Source organism: Arachis hypogaea, chromosome 3 (genome assembly GCF_003086295.3).
Source record: "Arachis hypogaea cultivar Tifrunner chromosome 3, arahy.Tifrunner.gnm2.J5K5, whole genome shotgun sequence".
Lineage (NCBI taxonomy): Eukaryota > Viridiplantae > Streptophyta > Magnoliopsida > Fabales > Fabaceae > Arachis > Arachis hypogaea.
Window position 1 is genome coordinate 121856844 of NC_092038.1, and position 22116 is coordinate 121878959.

Genomic DNA, 22116 nt, shown 5'->3' on the forward strand with positions numbered 1-22116 from the left:
CCTTAGGTTTGGATTGGAACCTAGAACACAATCCAACACTTTGCACAATATCGGGTCTAGAGGATGTTAAGTACATAAGAGAACCAATCATCCCTCTATACCTAGTCTCATCAACATCTTTCTCATTTTCTCCCTTATCCAATTTAGAATTCGGGTGCATGGGAGTTCCCATGGTTTTGGCATTTTCAAGACCAAATTTCTTAACTAATTCCTTGGCATACTTTTCTTGATGAATGAAAATACCATTTTCAGTTTGTTTAATCTGTAGCCCAAGGAAAAAATTAAGTTCACCCATCATACTCATGTCAAATTCACTCGTCATGAGCTTTCCAAATTCAGCACAAAGGGATTCATTTGCTGATCCAAAAATAATGTCATCAACATATATTTGGACTAAAATAAAAGAATCATTAGAATTCTTGATAAATAGAGTTGTATCAGTGGTGCCTCGTTGAAAATCATTTTTCAAAAGAAAAGAGCTAAGTCTCTCATACCAAGCTCTAGGAGCTTGTCTTAAACCATAGAGAGCTTTAGACAATTTAAAAACATGATCAGAATGCTCTTTATTTTCAAAACCAGGAGGCTGCTCCACATATACCTCTCTATCTATCACACCATTTAAAAATGCACATTTCACATCCATTTGGTATAATTTAAAACCACAAAATGCAGCATAGGCTAGGAGAAGTCTAATGGCTTCCATTCGGGTAACAGGGGCGAAGGATTCATCAAAGTCGATTCCTTCTTCTTGGTCATATCCTTGTGCCACTAGCCTTGCTTTGTTCCTAGCAATGCTACCATATTCTCCCAACTTGTTCCGGAATATCCACTTGGTGCCGGTCACTTTCTTTCCACTTGGCCTTGGAACCAACGTCCATACTTGGTTCTTTTCAAACTCAAGAAGCTCATCCTCCATAGCCTTAATCCAAGATGGGTCACTAAGGGCTTCCTTGACGTTTTGAGGCTCCATTTGTGATAGAAGGGCAATGTTTGAACCTTCATTTGCCTTTCTAGTGGAAGACCTAGTTTGCACTCCATGAGAGACGTCCCCAATAACAAATTCCTCAGGATAATTCTTTAAAAATCTCCATTCACGAGGTTTGGTGGACTTGGATGCGGATTCAGTCACCAAGGGATTCTGTGAGCTGCTGTCTGCAGAGTTTCCTTCAAATTCATGAGACAGAATGGAATTGTCTCTTGATTTTTCAGCATTTGCAGTTTCTAGTTCAGCTTGTCCAGAATTTTCTTTTTCATGATTCTGAGCAGTTTCATCTTCCATTTGAGCCTGATTTCCTACATCACCATCTTCCAAAATGCTTTTCACCAAGTTAGTATCACAGAATGTAACATGTATGGACTCTTCAATAATTCTAGCATCTTGATGATAAACCCTATATGCTTTACTAGTTGTGGAATATCCTACAAACAAGCACTCATAAGCCTTTGGATCAAATTTTCCCAAATTTTCTTTGTTATTTAAAACAAAACATTTGCATCCAAAAATGTGCAAGTAATCTAAGTTTGGTGGGTAGCCTTTCCAAAGTTCATAAGGGGTTTTCTTCAAAAATTTTCTTATGATTGTTCTATTCAAAATGTGGCAAGCTGTGTTAACCGCTTCAGCCCAAAGGAATTTTGGAACATTACTCTCACAAAGCATGGCTCTTGTCATCTCTTGTATGCTTCTATTTCTTCTTTTCACAACACCATTTTGTTGTGGTGTTCTTGGACAGGAGAAGTTGTGAGATATTCCAAATTCCTCACAAAAGGATTCAAACAAATTGTTTTCAAATTCAGTTCCATGATCGCTTCTTATAGAAGAGATTTTCAAATCCTTTTCATTTTGAATTTTCTTGCAAAAAGGTTCAAAGGCCGAAAAGGCTTCATTTTTGTGTGCAAGAAATAAAACCCAACCAAACCTAGTATAGTCATCCACAATTACTAAACCATAATGTTTACCACCTAGGCTTTGAGTTCTTGTTGGACCAAATAAATCAATGTGTAGCAACTCAAGTGGTCTTTTAGTAGAGATGTCTTCCTTAGGTTTAAAAGAACTTTTTGTTTGTTTTCCCATTTGGCAAGCATCACAAGTGATGTCTTTATCAAACTTAATTAAAGGAAGACCTCTTACTAACTCTTTCTTTACAAGTTTGTTTATTTGAAACATACTTGCATGGCCCAATCTCTTGTGCCACAACCACTTTTCAGATTCTTTAGAGTGAAGACAAGCTACATTTTGATCCTTTAGTTCATCAAGAGTAAGTCCATACATATTATTGAAACGCTTGGCAACAAACATGACTTCATTTGTTTTTTCATTAACAACACAGCATTCAAGTCTTTTGAAAATAACTAGATATCCTAAATCACACAGTTGACTAATACTCAAAAGATTGTGCTTTAAACCACAAACTAGAAGCACATCATCAATGAAAGTAGATTGCTCATTACCTACTTTTCCAACAGCAATAATTTTTCCTTTACCATCATCTCCAAAGGTCACAAAACCTCCATCATACTTATTCAGTTTGATGAAGTAGGTTGACCTTCCAGTCATGTGCCTTGAACATCCACTATCCATGTACCACATGTCCTTTTTGTTCTTGGATGCTAGGCAAATCTGCATGATGAGTTTCAAGTAGCCTTAGGTATCCAAATTAATTTGGATCCTTTGAAGTTAATCCATCTTGGTTGCCCAAGTGCATTGAAATCACAAACAACATTGTAGACTTTGTTTCCTACAACTCTCTTCTCAATGAAGCATTGTACATATGAGTGACCAAATTTCTTGCAATTAACACAATGGTTTTCTTGTGTGCGTTGCTGAAACTGATGTGAGTTATATTGCTTGAAATGATTAAAGCTTTGAAATTTTCTGATTTTTGGAGGAGATGCATTTCTTTTAACAAACTGATTTTTATTAAAGTTATTCCTCTTTGCAAAAGTATTTTCACCAGAATTTTTTTGAACATTATTGCCTTTCGAATATGAGGTTTTGTTGTAAAATGGTGGTTTCTTGAAAACAACCTCATTTTTCGAAACATAGCCCAAACCTGGTCGGTTTGAACTCGGACCAGTTCTTGGTGAAATTTCAGTTTTATTTGTGTATTCTTCATCAGATTTTTCTTCACAAGTGGAAACATATCCGATACCTGATTTATTTGGTATGGATTTAGTATTTGATGAAGAGGCCACAAATTTTATAGAGGAAGTGTTGGAAACAGCATCTTCCTTGGCTATGTAGCCTAAACCAGATTTTTCAAACAATGGTCTTTGACTTGCAAGTAATTTGTCCAAGTTATTACTAGAACCTTGTGCAAATTTTGCCAAGTCACCATTCAGCCTTTTAATTTTGTCATTTAATCTTTCATTTTCAGCAATTAACTCATGTGAGGGATCCACAATGTGCTTTCCTTTTAATTTTTCAAGTTCAGATTTTAGAAATCTGTTTTCTTCAATGATGTCTAAAGTACATTCAGTTTCCTTCACTTTTTCTTTTAAAAACTCATTTTCAGCTCTTAACACATCTCTTTCAGATCTGCATTCATTGTATTTATCAAGCAGTTTTGAGGTGTTTGATGTAAGATCATCAATAATAGCATGCAAGTCCTCAATGGTCAAATCATAATAGTTTACCTCATCGAGATTGTTGTTTCCAGCCATGAAACAGTCCTTGTCATCTCCTTCAGATTCTTCTTCTTCATTTGAGTCATTCTCAAGATCCTCCCAAGCTGCCATGAGTACTCTCTTCCTTTCCTTCTTTCCTTTGTCCTCCTTTTTGAGCTTTGGACAGTTTGACTTGAAATGTCCAGCCTCCTTGCAATGATGACATGTCACCTTGCTCAAGTCTATCTTGTGCTCCTTTGAGCTTGAGCCCTTGTATTTGCCTTTGCTCTTCAACATCCTTCTAAATCTCCTAGCAAAAAACAAAAGCTCGTCATCTGAAATACCATCACTTAACTCACTCTCTTTCGGTTCTATTTGTGACTTAAGGGCTATTCCCTTTTTCTTTGAGTCTGTGTTTGTGTGTGTGGCTTCATAGGCAAGGAGTTTTCCTCTCAGCTCATCATAGGTTATTGGACTTATGTTGTTGCTTTCGGTTAGGACAGTGGCAGTGTTTTCCCACTCTTTTGTGAGGCTTCTAAGGAGTTTTCTCACCAAGGTTTGTTCTGCATAGTTTGTACCCATAGCATCAAGGTTGTTGATTATGATTGAGAATCTCTCAAATGCTTCATCAATACTTTCTCCATCCTTCATGCTAAACATCTCGTACTCTTTTCGCAGCATATCAATCCTCGTTTCTTTGACTTGTTTGGTGCCTTCATGTGTAACCTGGAGTTTTTCCCAGATTTCTTTGGCTGTCTTGCATCTAGACACCTTCCGGTACTCTTCAAAGCTGATAGCACAGTGAAGAAGGTTGATTGCTTTCACGTTCAGCTCTATCTTCTTCTTATCATCTTCATTCCATTCAGCTTCTTCTTTTGGAGTCACCACTCCATCAGCACTTATTTTTGTTGGGATCTTTGGACCGCTCACAACGATCTTCCATAGGTTGTAGTCAATGGATTGGATGAAGATCCTTATCCTTTCTTTCCAGTAGGAGTAGTTCTTCCCGTTGAAGAAAGGTGGTCGGTTGTTTGACTGACCTTCAGTGAGGGTGTAGGCAACTGTGGTTGTGCCCAAGTTGTTCGCCATTGGATCTTTGCTCCAAGCGGTTAAGCTTGATTCTTGAGACCTTTGCTCCTGATACCAATTGAAGGTTGTAGTAGGCTTAGAGAAGGGGGGTTGAATCTATGCCTTCTTTTTAAGTTGCTGTTTTGACCCTGTTAGTAGAAGTTACAAATCTGATTCTGTTTGAACTCAGCAGCGGAAATTTATGAGACAATTTATTTTTGTCTCATGAAAAACAGAAAACAGAACATGACAGAGAAGAAAAAGCTTACACCAGCATATATCCTGGTTCGGTTGCTTTGTGCTATGCAACCTACATCCAGTCTCCTCCACAAATATGGAAGAATTTCACTATAGTTAACAGTATTACATACACCAATTTCACATTCAAGTTCTAACCTAACTTGACATTGGTTATGCTAACACCTAACTATTTCTCTTAGTGCTAACCCAACTAAGAAAGGGATACCAAATAGGAATAAGATACAAGACACTTGACCAACCTAAAGAAATCTGAAAATAACTCTAGGCTTTTCTCTCAAGTGTATCTCTCAGCCTTTTCACTCATGGCTTTTTCTTAAGCTTTCTCACTTTGCCTTTTCTCTCAAGAAATTACAGAAAGATAAGCTTAGAAAAGTACATTACAATCAGAAAAACATGAAGGAGATTGACTTCACCAACAGCCTCTGTGCTATGCGAAAAAACCAGATTAGCAAGCCTCTGATTCAGTTCTTCATACTGGCAGAATGCCCCTTTGATTTTGTTACACTGTCCAGTTAGTTGAACTTCTTCAAAGAGCTCTCTCAGAACAAACACTTCAGGTTCACTGGTTTTCTCTCCTTACCTTGAATGAACAGCAAGCTCCTTTTTTATCTTCATGCACGTTCCTTGGTTCTTCATCCAAGGTCAACACCTTGAGCCTTGAGCTTCACCAACTCACAGATTCATTTTTTCATTTTTAGCATCAAAGAGTAACCTTTGCTTCTGACTTTTCCAACTTGACCGAAAGCCATGAAGAAGTAACCGAACTTGTTTTCCAATGGTCAACCAGATCTGAACCCTTGAATACCAACTTGGTCCCCAAGTCTTGATTAAGACCGTAGATACACAGCAGAATAGGGCAGAGAGCAACTTTCCCTTCAAAGCCATTTTCGGATAGAGCAGAGAGTAGGGGAGAAAGGGTGAAGATCTGATGCATGCAAGATGATATGATTTACCTTTCTTAAGCTTGATTTAGCTTGGGATTTCAGTTTTAGCTTCTGTGCTTCAAGCTTCAATTCTCTCTCTCTTGCTTCTTTGGTTAAAGGCTTATGGAAGAAGCTCTTTCTCTTTCTTTCTTTTCTGAAGTCTTGATATGACCTGATTTGAGAGGAGAGGAACGTTGCCTTGGTTGGAGTAAGATGGTGGGAAATTGAAAACAATTTCAAGCTTGGATCGGGTTCTTCTCTTTTTTGGCCCGGTGTCTTGCTATGCTTCTTTGTTTGATATGAATGACTTGGGCTTGTCTTTATTCACACTTTCCATTCAGCCCATTAGTTTTGTTTTGTTATTCATTCAACTTGGGCTGCCAAAAATGAAGTGTGACCTGCAACATAGCATAAATAATTAGCAATGTGTACTTATTAATTTAACAACTCTAATTATTTATTTTGCCAAAAATAATGTTTGTCATCACTAATTATTTTAGTTAATTTCTTAACTCAACATTATTATTATTATTATATCATTAAAGAGATTTATAAGTACAGAATATTCCGGATATTAAGTCATAAAAAAAAACTTGTGTATTGAAAAGAATTTTATCATGATTAGAATAATTAATCCGTACCATTAGCATATTATTATCATATGATATCATATTATATATTTGTAATATAAATGGGTCACTGTAACTTGCCACTAATAAAATTATTGTATAATGAATAAGAATTAAAATTGTATCAATATAATTAAAATTAATATAATTAAAAAAATTTGATTGATAATTAATTTAATAATATATTAAATATTTATTTTATAATTATAATAAAATTATTTTATAAATTAGTATAATTATGCATTATTTATTAAGTGCTAATTGTAATATAATTATAATAAAGATATTTTTATAAAATAAATTTAGAAGAGAAAATAGTGCATTCATTTTAGAGAAAAAAAACTCACGAAGAGATGACACTTCACCTTCATTAGTTAGGAAAAAAAATTCAATTTTAGTATATTAAGCAGTTAGAGGGTCATAAGAATTAATTGTTTTTTCCCATCTCTCTCTCCTGCACTTATTCTATATTTTTTATATATCATTATCAATGATTAATTACAAATTTAACAATCAAAATATGTCTAATTACAATCAAAATTGAAATTAAAATTAAAATATTAAAATATAGTTATATTATATTATTAATTTAATAACTAAAATATGTCACATGACATTCTCTCATTAAGAGTAAGATAAAATATTTTTCTCAAAAGTTAATAAACTCTCTTCTTCCATCCTCTTATCTACCCTTCTCTATTTTTCTCTACCCTTTCTACTCTATCTATAACTTATAGTTTATATTTTATATTACTAATTTGATAAATTAAAATGTGTCACGAAGTATTATTTCATTACAATTAAAATAAAATTTTTTCTCCAAAATTAACAAACTCCCTCTCTCCTTTCTCTTTCTCTTTTTCTTTTTTTTCTCTTTCATTCTCTATATCTCTCTACTTTTTCGTTTTACAAAAAAATATAATATAATATAATTTAAATAAATTCATAATACTATAAAAAATATATTAAATTTATAATTAAATATAATTAAAAAATAATCTAATAATGTTATTCACATAAAAATATATTATTATAATATGTATACTTTTTAAATTTTTTTTATTTAATTTCAAATTTTTATCACTTATCTTTTTAATCTATATTTTCAATTCTCTTCCTTTAAATATTTATTACATAGAATTTAAAAAAATACTAATGATGCAATTAATGATTAGAATCAATATTCAATTGTTTCAAAAAAAATTTTAAGTTAATTTTATAACTATCAATATAATTTTTTATACTAATATCTAATTATATTTTTATATATATAGAGAGAAAATATATTATTTTTAAATAATAAGTATAAAATTTAATTATTTTTATTTGTACAACAAATATAATACTTAATCATATGTAAAAGTATACACATTAAATTCTTTCAAATTTTAGATAATAAATATTAAAATTAATTATTAGTAAAAAAATAATTTTTTTCACATGAAAATATAGTAACTAAAAAGTTTATTATTTGATTTTTCTTTTTGTCTATAGAGATAGGATCTTCTTAGCTGATAACAACTTTTTCCCATATGATATTTTTATAAAAGTAGTTTGATATTATAATCTTTAATTTTTTGTCATAATCTATAATGTCAAGACAAAACCGACGTAATTTCAAAAAAATTATATTCCCATAATATTGTTACGGATAAAAATACTAGTATATTATTAAAATTACAATCAAAATATATATACCACATATTACTTTCTCATTACAATTAAAATTCAATCTTTCTCTCTAAAATTAATGAGTTCTTTCCGCCCCTTTCTCTCTCTATATATATATCATTTCTTACTTCACCCATTTTAAATTTCTTATATATCATTATCAACAACTAATTATTTACAAATTATAAATTTAATAATTAAATTACGAAATATAACATTATCTAATTATAATTAAAATTAAAATCAGGATATTGAAAATAAAATTGGAATACAATTATATTATTTTACTAATTTAACAACTAAAATATGTCATATGACGCTCTCGTTAAAATTGAGATGAAATATTTATTTTCAAAACTAATACTTTTTTTCTCCATTCTTTTACCTACTTAATTCCACTTCTCTATTTCTCTTTACCATTCTCACTCTATATATAACTTATACTTTATATTTTATATTATTAACAAGTTTAATCACCCGTGCTATGCACGTGATAAGATTGAAATTATGATTTTAAATTGTTATGTTAAATTTCATTTTAATTATAATAATTTAATTAATAAAAAATAATTTGTATGCGTTGTTTTTCTTTTCTTAATATAGTGTTAATTGTATTAACTATAAAATAGTTATTTAATCTACTTTTTTCAACAAATCAGGCATATATACTCAATATGACCATAAATAATCTAGTAATACTTAAATCTACCAACAAAGTTTTATATGTTGGTATACTGTGAAGTAAGAAAATATCAAAATCAACTCAAAATGAAGAATAAATTAATAGAGAATCCTAATGCAAAAAATTTTGTAATAAACAATAAATAATTTAAACCTACTGAATAACAATTCAATGCTATCCTTTGATACCTGCAAAATATATACATGAAACAACACTGTATCAATGTTTGTATATAAAATTATATGATTAACGTAATTATAAAATTGTTTGTCAAGAGAATAAAATTATACGAATTTTTATGATAATTTTAATATTCTCAAACTATTAATGTACAATAAGAATTCATCTATTAGTTCCTATAATTTCTAAATTTTGTAAGTGATAGTAATAAATTTTAATAAATAAATAGATTTAGTAAGACATTTTGTTATTACCTTTTTATTATAAGCTCTCAAAAACTTCTCTATATACCACATTTATCGTGCAGTAATTTCCAAGTGTATTAACCCGTGCCATGCACGTGATAAAATTAAAATTATAATTTTAAATTATTTTATTAAGATTAATTTAAATTATAATAATTTGATTAATAAAAATATAACATGTTATGTATTATTTGTTTTTTTTTAAGCTAGTGTTAAATATATTAACTCTAAATAGTTATTAATTGGTTTTAGTAATCTACTTTCTTCAATAAATCAACCATATATACTCAATGTGACCATAAATAACTTAATAATACTTAAACCCACCAACAAATTTTTATATGTTGTTTTACTGTCAAATAAGAACATATCAAAATTAGTTCAAAATAAATAATAAATTATTAGAGAATTCTAATGCACAAAATTCTCTAATAAACAATGAATAATTTAAATCTACTAAAAAATAACTCAACACTTTTCTTTGATACTTGCAAAACATATACCTAAAATAATATTATATCAATGTTAGTATACAGTTTTACAATCATCGACCATATTTACTATACATGACTCCTTCTTAAAAGTTATTATATACACATGTGCAGTCGGAAGATAAATTACTGGACTTTATTTTATTTTTATAAATTATTATAATTATGCATTATTCATTAAATACTAATTGTAATATTGTAATATAATTATAATAAAGATGTTTTTCTAAAATAAATTTAGAAGAGAGAATAGTACTTTCATTTCGGAGGGAAAATGAATTCATGAGGAATTGACACCTCAATTTTATTAGTTGATAATGTATTAAATAATGATTTTATATAATTATAATAAAAATATTTCTCTAAATTAGTATAATCATGCATTATTCGTTAAATGTAAATCGTAATATAATTATAATAAATATATTTTTTAAAATAAATTTAGAAAAAAATAGTGATTTTATTTTAGAGAAAAAATAAATTCATAAGGAATTAACACCTCACTTTTATTAGTCGAAAAAAAATTCAATTTTAATATATTGTCATTATTATACATTTTTCTCTAATCATATATCCACTATTTTCTTTTCTTTGTTTCAGCATTTTGAACTTGGGTTTAATTTCTCGTAGTTCTCACTTCTCAGTCATTCTATTAGATGTAGTTGATAACTATTGAAATTCTTTGATTAATATAGGAGAAAAATATATTATTATATGATAGAATTAATATGAGTATATTTTATTATTAAATAAACAAAGTTAATATAAAATAAAATTATACATAAAAAAACAAAGAAAATAAAATTAAAATAGCAAAAGTGATAAAAAGATTATTTTTATAATTTTGTTTTGTCATTTTTATGTATAGAATATTAGAAAATAGTAAATTTTTAACTAAATTAATTTATATTTGTTGTATTTGTTGTATTCAATTTAAATAAGCAATCAATTATCTTATTTTAATTTATTTCTTAAATTTATATATCATAAAAATTAAATCAAATAATTAATATACATAATTTTAAATTATGTGATACTTAAATATCTATTCAAATCAATTAGTTGATATAATTAATTTATCATAATGAATTGACTTTAATGAGTTAAACAAAATAATACAGAAGCATGCTACGTTGATTCTATCATTAAAGGTAAAAATTCGATTTTTATATGATAGGATAGATAATATATATAATAGACGGTGAGAAAGAGAAAGATAAACATTTTAGATCATAAGTTGTTTCATTTGAATGTTGCAATGTGGGTATCACATTATTTTACTTATTCTACCCTATGGACCCTTTTGTAACTTTATTTCAATATCAATAGAATTTTACTACATTTGAGTACTAAATTAAAATTCAAAATGAAACTAAAAAAGTAAAGAGTATAAAATTATTGATTGAAAAATACTCTAAATAATAAAAAACCAAATTAACTTTAATATTAAATTCACTAATACGATTTTAATTTTATATAATAGTTAAAAAATATATTAGTAAAAGCAAATGAAAAAATAGCTTTAATTAGTATTTGATAAAATATTCATTTAGAATAATTAAAAAATATAAAATTATGATATTATTAAAAATAATACATTTTTATGTTAAAAAATTATATTTAAATAAAATACTTATAAAATATAAAATTTAGAGTAACATAGATTTATAAACATTAATCATTAATCAATTATGAACTAACATAAAATTATAATATAATTTATTTGTGAAAAAATTAATAATTAATATTAATAAATATAAAAATCATCCAAACACTTTAATTAAAAGTATGAATGGTTAATTATTATTCATTATTAATAATATTTTGTTCATAAAAAAACTAAAAATATAATTATTCAGATTTAGATTTTAGAAAAATAAACGTATAAGTAACAAATGATCTATTTTATCATGTATATTATAAATTAATGAATTAAACTAACTAATATAATGAATTATAATTAATTAATTGGTATAAATTATAATAAATTATATGATATTTAAAAAGAAAATAAAATGAATAAAAGAATAAAAAAATAGAAGAATAGAAGACTACAATAAAATAAATTGAATGTAAGTTTTTTTTCTTTTTATAAATTTTATATCACATCTGCTTCAATAATAATAAATAAAAATACATCAACTTAATATCTAAGAAAAAAAGATGAGATAAAATCATAACACAATTCTAAAATAAAAGCTTAAATTAAACCATAATATCATTGTACAACACAAATTAAAAGTAATTTCACACTACAATATACCACACAAATAGATAAATGACTTAAGTTTAATTATGAACTTTTTATTTATTTATGCAAACATGATAACACCATGGTCTATAAATGCTTAATGGATAACATATCATATATTGTTCTAAATGATGAACACGGGAGTTGAAGAGTGTGTGCTGATTTGTGTTCATGATAGTTGCCTTCTTGTGACGGCGCCTCATAGGAAGAAAAATAATTGTTGTAAAAGCTACCCAATGAAAGAGTAATTGATAAATGAATGATATTTTCTTCTAGCATATATGGTCTTTTATAGTGGTAAAATAAAAATGGAATGAATAAAATTTTATATTTTTATATTAGAAATAGAATTTGATATTTATCCTAATAAAATTAAATAATTAATTAGTTATATTTAAATAAATAAAATAAATTAAATAAAAATATTTTTAAGAATTAATTAAATCAATTAGTCAATACAAATAATTAGTATAATTAATTTTATTTGATTTATTGAATTCAAAAAATAAATTAGAAAATAATTGATTGAATTAATTAGTTGATATAATTAATTTATTATAATTGATTAGATTTAATGAATTAAAAAAAATAAATAGAAAAACATAGGAGACAATAATTTTTTTAACTAAATTAATATGTATTTATTATATTTAATCAGTATAAGTAACAAATCATCTATGTTATTATATATCTTATTTAATCTTGCATGGCACGGGTAATTATAAGTTATATTTTGATTTCTAATTATTTACATATATAAATGATTAAAATATATAACATAAATATTGTAATTATTATAATTCTATGATATAATTATAATTAACATATTTTATCATAATTAAATATTGATTTGATATAATTATAATGAAAATACTTTCCCAAAATAATATAATCTACTATTATTCATCCACTAATTATTTGACAATAAACCTTAATATGATTTTTTACATCTCCGTTATGAAAAATAACTATTTAGATATACCAAATAATATGTAACATATTACTACCTGTATAAGTTAAGGCACAAATACAGAATTTTATTAAGGTGATTGAAACTTTCACCAAACAGAAGATGACCTCAATCGAATAAAAAAGGGTACTCGATTTTGCATTAATTAACTAGTCGAAGAAATAACATACTCATTCATTATTCATGTTTCATTATATTTTTTAAATAATATATAGAAAATATATATCCTGTATATAAAAATGTGACTATTAGTAATTTTATTAAGAGTAAAGTATCGTTTTTGTTTCCAACATTTGGAGTAAATCCTATTTGTATCCCTAACGTTTAAATCGTCCTATTTGTCTCCCTAACGTTTATAAAAGTGATTCAATGTTATCCTACCATTAATTATACTAATAAATAGGATTACATTTTTTAATTATTCACATTTGGATGTATTTATTTTTAATTAGGTCTCACTTGGATGTGTTCAATTTTAATATTGTACCCAAAATTTGTGTTCAAGTTCAATTATATCCCTAAAAAAGTGAATTATGTAAATGTTGCAGGGAATAGTTTCAACTTTTAATGAGTTGTTATCTGGAGTGGATCAATCGGCTCTGACCCAGATATTTGTATTCTAACTTTAAAAAAAGATTTTTAAAATTCCAACTAAAGCCCATGATGTGTAATTAACGGCAGGATAATGTTAAATCACTTTTATAAACGTTAGGGATACAAATAGGACGATTTAAACGTTAAGGATATAAATAGAACTTACCCCAAATGTTAGGGACAAAAACAATACTTTACTCTTTTATTAATAAACCTTTTTTTAAACTATTACTAATTTCAATTTTAATAAAAAATTTAAGAAAATAATTTCGCTTGTCATAAATAATATGCTATAACTGTTAGTATACATATTATCTTCTATATGGTTAATTGAATTTATCAATGATTTTTGTGTAAATCGTTATTACCCAATTTTTAATAACAACTTAATATACAAAATTTGAAATTAGAAATTGTTATTACTAATTCAATTAATTGGTTAATTGAGTAATAATTGTCAAAGGTGCAAAATCATTGATTTACTCAATAGATTTTCATATATTATTTATATTTCAAGTAATAATTTAAAATTATATTATTTACCCAGTTAATAATACTATTATTAATAATTATTTTTTGCATTGATTTTTAAATTAATTATTAAATAATTATTTTTGTTAAGATAATTATTTATAAATTATTTCAAATTATATTTTGTTAAGATATAATTATTTAGATTATTACTCATGACACGGATATAATTTCATTTTATACCAATTAATCAATTATAATTATATGACACGGGTGTAATTTTAATTTTATCCACCGATTATTGGCAAATAAATTTTATTCCAATTATAAATAAAATTTTTTTTATTGTCAAATAAATTTTCTTTAGGTCAACGATTTAATATATGTGTAGGTTCATTTTTTGTCAAATATAATGAAAATACAAATAAAAAAATAAAAGATAAAAATAAACTTAATAATATCTGATACTACTTTATTTTATTAAATTATTTAAAAATAGCAAATCCACAAAAAATAATCGTAATATATAAATTGCGGCAATAATTTAAAATTCTATAATTATAATTTAATCAAATACCAATAGTAAAACCAAATTACCTAAAAAATATTGAACTTATTCTAGTCCTTAGTCACGTATAATATAGAATCATTCTTGTAACGACAACCAACTAAAATAACATCGTAAGTTTCAATATTTAGAATTCGTAGAAAATCAAACCATCCACTTGTTAGATAAGCTTCATTATCCGCTATCCATACAATGCGGCAAGATATAGAATTGTCACACCGAGAAACCAAACTAACTCTTATTCCCCTCAATGGCATTGCATGCATGCAAAAGAAAACTGGTAATTTCTGAAAAAAATCAAAATATATTAAAAAATTATTCTAATAATGAACAGCTTAAACTAAGAAAATTTAAATATATTACCAATCGTTGAAATTGCATATTTGAATTTATCACGAATTTAGCAAAATTGAACTGAAACTGAGGGAATTCAATATCATTATGTGTTTCACTTCAAAGATTTTTGGGCAGACGTAAAAAGCATGAAGGGGATGAAACTTAAACTTGCCCTATAAAGTTCTGTGGATGTAATTCCTCAATCAAAAATCGAGCTTCTCCTAAGAAATCTAACTTTAACCACATTCTATTGGGTTGGTCATAATAGGTAAGTAGATCCAACCATCCTTCGATAAAGTAGAGACTATTGCCTCTTCTTTGAACGCTTACATCCATATAATTAGAACCCGAATCAGTGAAGACAACTCGATGAGGTATTTCATGGATGTGATGCATTGTAAATGATTGTGGCAAAAGACAATCGAACTGGAACATTAGACGATAAGAATAACTTAGAGTAACAACAAATAAAAAATTATCAAAAGAATAATATAATAGAATGAGTATATAAAAAATATTATAAAAATTATAAATTGTACCTTAAAAGGATCAACTTCAATAAAAAACGAAGAATACATTCTTATTCTATGAAGTAGTAAAAAAAACACTAAATATAAAATTATGAATTGACTCTCAAATTTAGATTCATGTACCACAGGAAAACACTATATATAGACTTTAGTAAAACAAAAATAAATATGTAAATTACCTATTATTAAGGTAATTTTTTAATAATGTATTAAATTTTGATTTGATACAATTATAATGAAGATATGTTTCTAAATTAGTATAATTATATATTATTTATTAAATATTAATTACAATATAATTATATTAAAGATATTTTTTATAAAATAATTTAAAAAAATTATTTGATATACGTGAATGGGGTAACAAAGATTTTTTATTATTATTATTACTATTATTGATATTATTATTATCATTAAATTATTAAAAGTATTTTTAATTGATAATTGATAAGTAATTTAATAGTGCATTAAATATTAATTTGATATAATTATAATGAAGATATGTTGCTAAATTAGTATAATTATATATTATTCATTTAGTATTAATTATAATATAATTACAATAAAATTATTTAGAATAGAAAAAAAATTATTCATTTTGGAGGGAAAACGGAGGCATGAGAAATCAACACGTCACCTTTAATAATTGGGAAAAAACCCAGTTTTAGTATATTAAGTAGATTTGACGAATCAATATATGTTACCGATATTCTTTTATTCTTTTGTTACAATAAAAATAAAATCTTTCTCCCTAAAAATAACAACTCTCTATCTCTCTTTCTCCTTATTATTCTTTATCTTTCTCTCTCCTTTTGTTTCTTATTCTCTATCTCTCTCTACATTTTTGTTCTACCAAAATAAAATTAATAAAATAATATAATTCAGATAAATTTATAAAATTATAAAAAATACATTAAATTTATAATTAAATATAATTAAAAATTATTCTATAATATTATTCACATAAAAAATATATTATTATTATATACACAATTTTTTAATTCTTTATTTAGTTTTAAATTTTTATTACTTTTTTTAATTTATATTTTTAGTTTTCTTTTTTCAAATATTTATTACATATAATTTGAAGAGAATAATAATATATGTTGTGATTAATAATTAGAATCAAAATTTCAAAAAAATATTTTGAAATAATTTCATAACTATCAATATAAACTTTTTTAGACTAATATCTAATTATATTTTTATATATAGAGAGAGAAAATATTTTTTTTAAATAATAAGAATGAAAATAAATTAATTTTTATTGTGCAACAGAATTAACACCTAATTAAATATAAAAGTATAACTATTAAATTCTTTTAAGTTTTAGATAATGAATGTTAAAATTAATTTTAATAAACAATTAAACTCTTTCATATGAAAATAATAATTAAAATACTTATTATTTGATTTTAGAGACCCTGATCTTCTTAACTAACATGAACTTTTGTCTTCTATGATTTTTTTATAAAAATAGTTTGATTCTATGAATTTTTTCTGTCATAATCTACGATAGATAAAGCTAATATGATTTCAAAAGATTTATATTCCCGTAATTATTTATTATGGGCAAAAGCTCTGGTTAGATTACTAAATTAAAAAAATTGAATTGATGATAAAAAATAATAACAAAAAATAATAAATTTTGATGATTTTTTAGTTTGTTTTATTATTTTTAAATTAATTTCTGTACGTCGGTATGTTGAATTTCTGACCAAAAAGAAAAAGAATTATGGAACCTCATATATTATTTTAAAAAAAATCATTAATAGTGTCATTTAACATTATTGAAGAATTCATTTAATTAAATGTAAACAAAAAAGAAGAATTCATTTAATTCGACGGGTGAGGATAAATAAAAGAGAGATCGGCACCGGTAGTGATATTTATTGCTGTAGTTGACTGCTCCTTCACTTTGATATTCTACCTTTTCTATTTCAATATTTACCTATTACTTTTGAGAAAGTCTTACATGGATTCGTTCGCACAGATCACGTAAAAAGTTAGTAGTGTTATATATATGTGCATTTTTTTTTATTAGAAAACGAATCATAATCAATGGTAAAAAAAATATATATATTTACATAAAAAAATAATTATTAAATTAATTATATATTTATTTATAAAGATATGTGTTGTTAAATTTATTTTTAATATATATTTTATATTTTAATTTTAACTATTAAATTTTTATATACGCGTAATAGGATTTAATTGTAATACAAACTTTTATATTCGAATATTTGATATAGATATGTTAAATAATGATGTAAGAATTGTAATTGTGAAAAAACTTAAAAAAAAATGGAGTAGCATGTAGCATGTGAGATAGGATGAATATGGATTATAAATAGTGGGCGGCCATTGGAAGCTTCGCATCAGAATCGAATGAAAGATGGGCTCATCAAATGCCTTTGGCTGGGCTGCAACAGATACCTCTGGTCATCTCTCTCCCTTCCATTTCTCAAGAAGGTATTTTCTTCTTCTTCTTCTTCTTCTTCTTCTTCTTCTTGTATATGTCTCACTACTTAATTATTACTACTATTATGTTTGCAGGGAAAACGAAGCTGATGACGTCACTCTCAAAATCCTCTTCTGCGGGGTTTGCCATTCCGATCTGCACACAATCAAGAATGACTGGGGTTTCACTACTTACCCCGTTGTCCCTGGGTTCGTTCTTTTCTTCCTCTTTTTCATTTTCCAATATATATATACTCTCAAACTTCCAACTCTTTCTCTACCTATCTTACTCCTCCACTCTTTCTCTCTCTTTAATTTTTTCATGCTTAATTCCACCAATCACCAACCGTTCTTTTCTTTCCTGGCTTCAATCTTTTTTAAAGAATGCAGATTATCAATATTATATAAATTATATAGATATAAATAAGAGTAAAAAAATGCTTACGAATGCTGCCCCCAAAAAGATCCTCTCTATTTGTCAACTAAAATTCAACAAAAATAAAAAAAATTATCTTTTATAAATGATAACTAATTTTTGTATCTTACAAAGTATGTATGCATTTGATTTGTAATTTTATAAGAATATTTAGATAATTATTTAAAAATTATATGAAAAATTACTTTTTTTTTAATTATCATATTTTAAAGATAAAATGTCTTACCTTTTTAATCCGATTTGTAAAGTATCGGATCAAAATCGATTATGCTTATTATTATTATTGTAGTTTGAAATGTTTTTATTTTAATAATTTAAAAGTACTTTTGAATAATTTGAAGGTGATTTTTTTGTTGGTTTAGGACAGCAACTTTATTAGTGTTGTTGGAGAGAGAGAGAGAGAGAGTGGGACACACATAACCGTTGAGTCGTTGCCATCATTAACAATCTCACTCTCCTGTCTCCTCTTTGGTCACCCTCGGGCCTCAGCCAGGGACTCCCTCAGTCGGTTCTTTTTTGGATTCATTTCTTCATCCACATAAATTGCCATAGTATTTATTATTTATTATTTAGGGTTAACTGCAAATAATCTCTTCTTTTTTCTTTTTTTGGTATTCTAACCTTGGATTTTATTAAATATGTGAATTGACCCCAAAATTTCTCCTTATTAAAGCATTTTAGTGAAAATAAGTGTGTCGTACCCCTTTAATTTTGGATTATAAGAAAATTTCCTTTTAATTATTGTTATTTTTAAATATGAAATTTTGATGTCATAAGCTTGATACCGTTGTCATAAATCCTGTTTTTGCTCCCATCAAGGGGACCACTCTATCCACATTGCACTGATAGTGATGATAAACAATTATTATTATAGATAATAGAATATGAGTTGATTTTGTGCAATGTAATTAGTATGATTCACAATGGATTTATATAGTAAGAATAAGATTTTTTAGATGTGTCTTTATCGTAACTGTACAGGGCTAAAATAATAGCATTAACACAAACCTATTTAAGCGGCAGAAATCCTTTCAGTAAACAGGAACCTAACTAAATAAAACAATAGAATCTAACTCCTCAGGGTACAGACAAATAAATAAGACTACAAGCCAAGCAAAACTAAAAGTAAATTGGTTTGTTTATTTATTTTAGGTATGTGATTAGTGCAAACAATTTCTTTATATGAAATAGTAGTAAACTTGAATAACGAATAATAATAGTCGGAGGCAAACATTTCTATTTGTGAAGGACGCAATATGATTTCAGGATGTGAGTTTAAGTTGCATTGTGTTTTGCAGGCATGAAATTGTTGGTATTGTGACAAAAGTTGGAAGTAATGTGACAAAATTTAAGGAGGGGGATAGAGTTGGAGTTGGTGTAATAGTGGACTCATGTAAGGAATGTGAGTGTTGCCAGCAGGATCTGGAGAATTACTGTCCTAGAACTGTGTATACCTATAACTCTCCTTATAAAGGGACACGAACGCAGGGTGGCTACTCCGATTTCGTGGTTGTTCACCAGCGCTTTGTGCTTCGATTTCCCGACAACTTACCCCTTGATGCCGGTGCCCCTCTTCTGTGTGCTGGGATTACTGTGTATAGCCCCATGAAGTATTATGGGATGACAGAGCCCGGCAAGCATTTGGGAGTGGCCGGCCTCGGCGGCTTAGGCCACGTTGCCATCAAATTTGGCAAAGCATTTGGTCTCAAAGTTACTGTCATTAGTGGCTCTCCCAACAAGGAAGCTGAGGCCATTCACACTCTAGGGGCTGATTCTTTCCTTCTTTCCTCTGATCCTGAAAAAATGAAGGTGAGATAGCGTGTATCACAAGGAATTAGCCAACCATGTTGTTGTGTTTATTTTTGCACATGATTCATGCAGGCTGCCATGGGAACAATGGATTATATCATCAGCACGATTTCGGCCGTCCATCCGCTGGCTCCCCTGCTTGGTCTGCTGAAGCTGAACGAAAAGCTGGTCAATGTAGGGCTGCCTAGCAAGCCTCTTCAGCTGCCTATCTTCCCCTTGGTTGGAGGTAAGTAATCAGGAAACCAAGAATTCACATTTCTAGTACTATAAACCTGTATGGATTTAGTCATTGGAATGAAAAGTGTAAGTCATGTGCAGGAAGGAAGCTTATAGGGGGAAGCAACTTTGGAGGGCTGAAGGAGACTCAGGAGATGCTTGATTTCTGTGCAAAGCATAACATAACTGCAAATATTGAGCTGATTAAGATGGATGAGATCAACACTGCTATCGAAAGGCTCAGCAAATCCGATGTTAAATATCGCTTTGTTATTGATGTTGCAAACTCCTTCTCTTCCAGTAACATGTAGAACAACCTTCTTTCAACTCTTTCATGTCTCAACTTTAAGCGTCTCAGTATTTTGTGGTCATAGAATAAACCTTAAGTGTGCTGTTTTGTTGACTGTTTCTTATTTAGTTGTATCATGCTATTGTTTCTTTAGTTGTTTGGACTATGGAAAAATAAACCACAATCTACTTTTGTTGACCACCGGAACCCGACTAGCTTCATGAAAAGTATATACAATGCCATTGTTGAGTTATCCTCGAAGCATTCCACAAGTATTAATTGAGTTCTATTCTTTTCTTTTTGTTTTCCACTATATATCCTCTAACCCAGCAGGTTAACGACAGTCACGAATTTTATCTCTATTTAAGAGTCAGCCGTTGGATAATAAATTGCTACATACACAACGCGGAATCGAACCATCGAACTAATCCAAATTGATTTAAGTGAGTTCTATTCTGGTTGAGACTTTTTCATTTAACTATTTAGTTCATTTCCAATTTGTGAAAAAACTCTTATTAATGCAGCTTTGAATTTCCTATTTATCTTTGTTTGTTATGAGTTATCTGCATACGAGGAAACGTTCTCCTATTTGAATGAAACAATGGGGAGAAGTTGATTAGTTGAATACCAAAAGAGGAAAAAGAAATATATGGAATTAAAGTGTACTATACCCTTACCAATAAGACAATGTAATAAAAAAGAGTTGTGCTATATTCTTTTGGGTAGGGGCGTAGGGGAGAAGAAAAAGAAAGTCCACAAGCCTGTAATTTATGCCTTTTTTTTTTTTGGGCACGGCGGCTGATCGTGGTAGTCATGGTCAATGAACCATCCACTATATCTACACAAATAGTCACATAATTGGAATCATAGCTGTTCACATTTTCAATCGGTTTTTAATTTAGTTTAATGCATCAAAATCAAGTATTTAAGTCCCTAAAATCACTCCAAAAAATGAAAAAAAAATAAAACACCGGCAATAAATATTTTATGTTACGGTTCTGCTACGTTACCAACAGCATATCTGCCAACTTCTGCCAACTCTTATTTATAATTGTGTTTCATGGAAGTGTGTTTGTGGATGTGTCTAACAAAAATGTCTTTTTTATAACTGTGTTTAATAGAAGTGTCTTTATAGATATATTTTTTGGATGTGTCTCTTTATATATGTATTTAAAATATATTAATTATTAGACACATCTACGAACACACTTCCATGAAACACAAATATAAATAAGAATTGACAGAAATTGGCGGATAATATGTTGGTACCCTATACTTTTCCTTTATGTTATCTTACAAGATGGACTTTGCTAAAAAAATAACAATAATTGCACACCCTAAATACAAAATTATAAATAAAAAAATAAAAAAAGCTTGTTTGATTTATTAACTATTGTTTTCATTCTAATACACCGCATACATATACCTAT

At 27.6% G+C, this 22116-nt stretch overlaps 1 protein-coding gene across 1 annotated transcript; it reads left to right on the forward strand.

The window, feature by feature from the left end:
- The first annotated feature begins 17393 nt into the window (after positions 1 to 17393).
- On the forward strand, positions 17394 to 20939 carry LOC112791183 (probable mannitol dehydrogenase 1). The gene is made up of 5 exons (XM_025833911.3): positions 17394 to 17948; positions 18033 to 18146; positions 19671 to 20181; positions 20254 to 20407; positions 20500 to 20939. Exons 1-5 carry the CDS (start codon positions 17872 to 17874, stop codon positions 20706 to 20708), a joined length of 1065 nt encoding a protein of 354 aa, XP_025689696.1. The 5' UTR covers positions 17394 to 17871; the 3' UTR covers positions 20709 to 20939.
- Positions 20940 to 22116: the final 1177 nt, after the last annotated feature.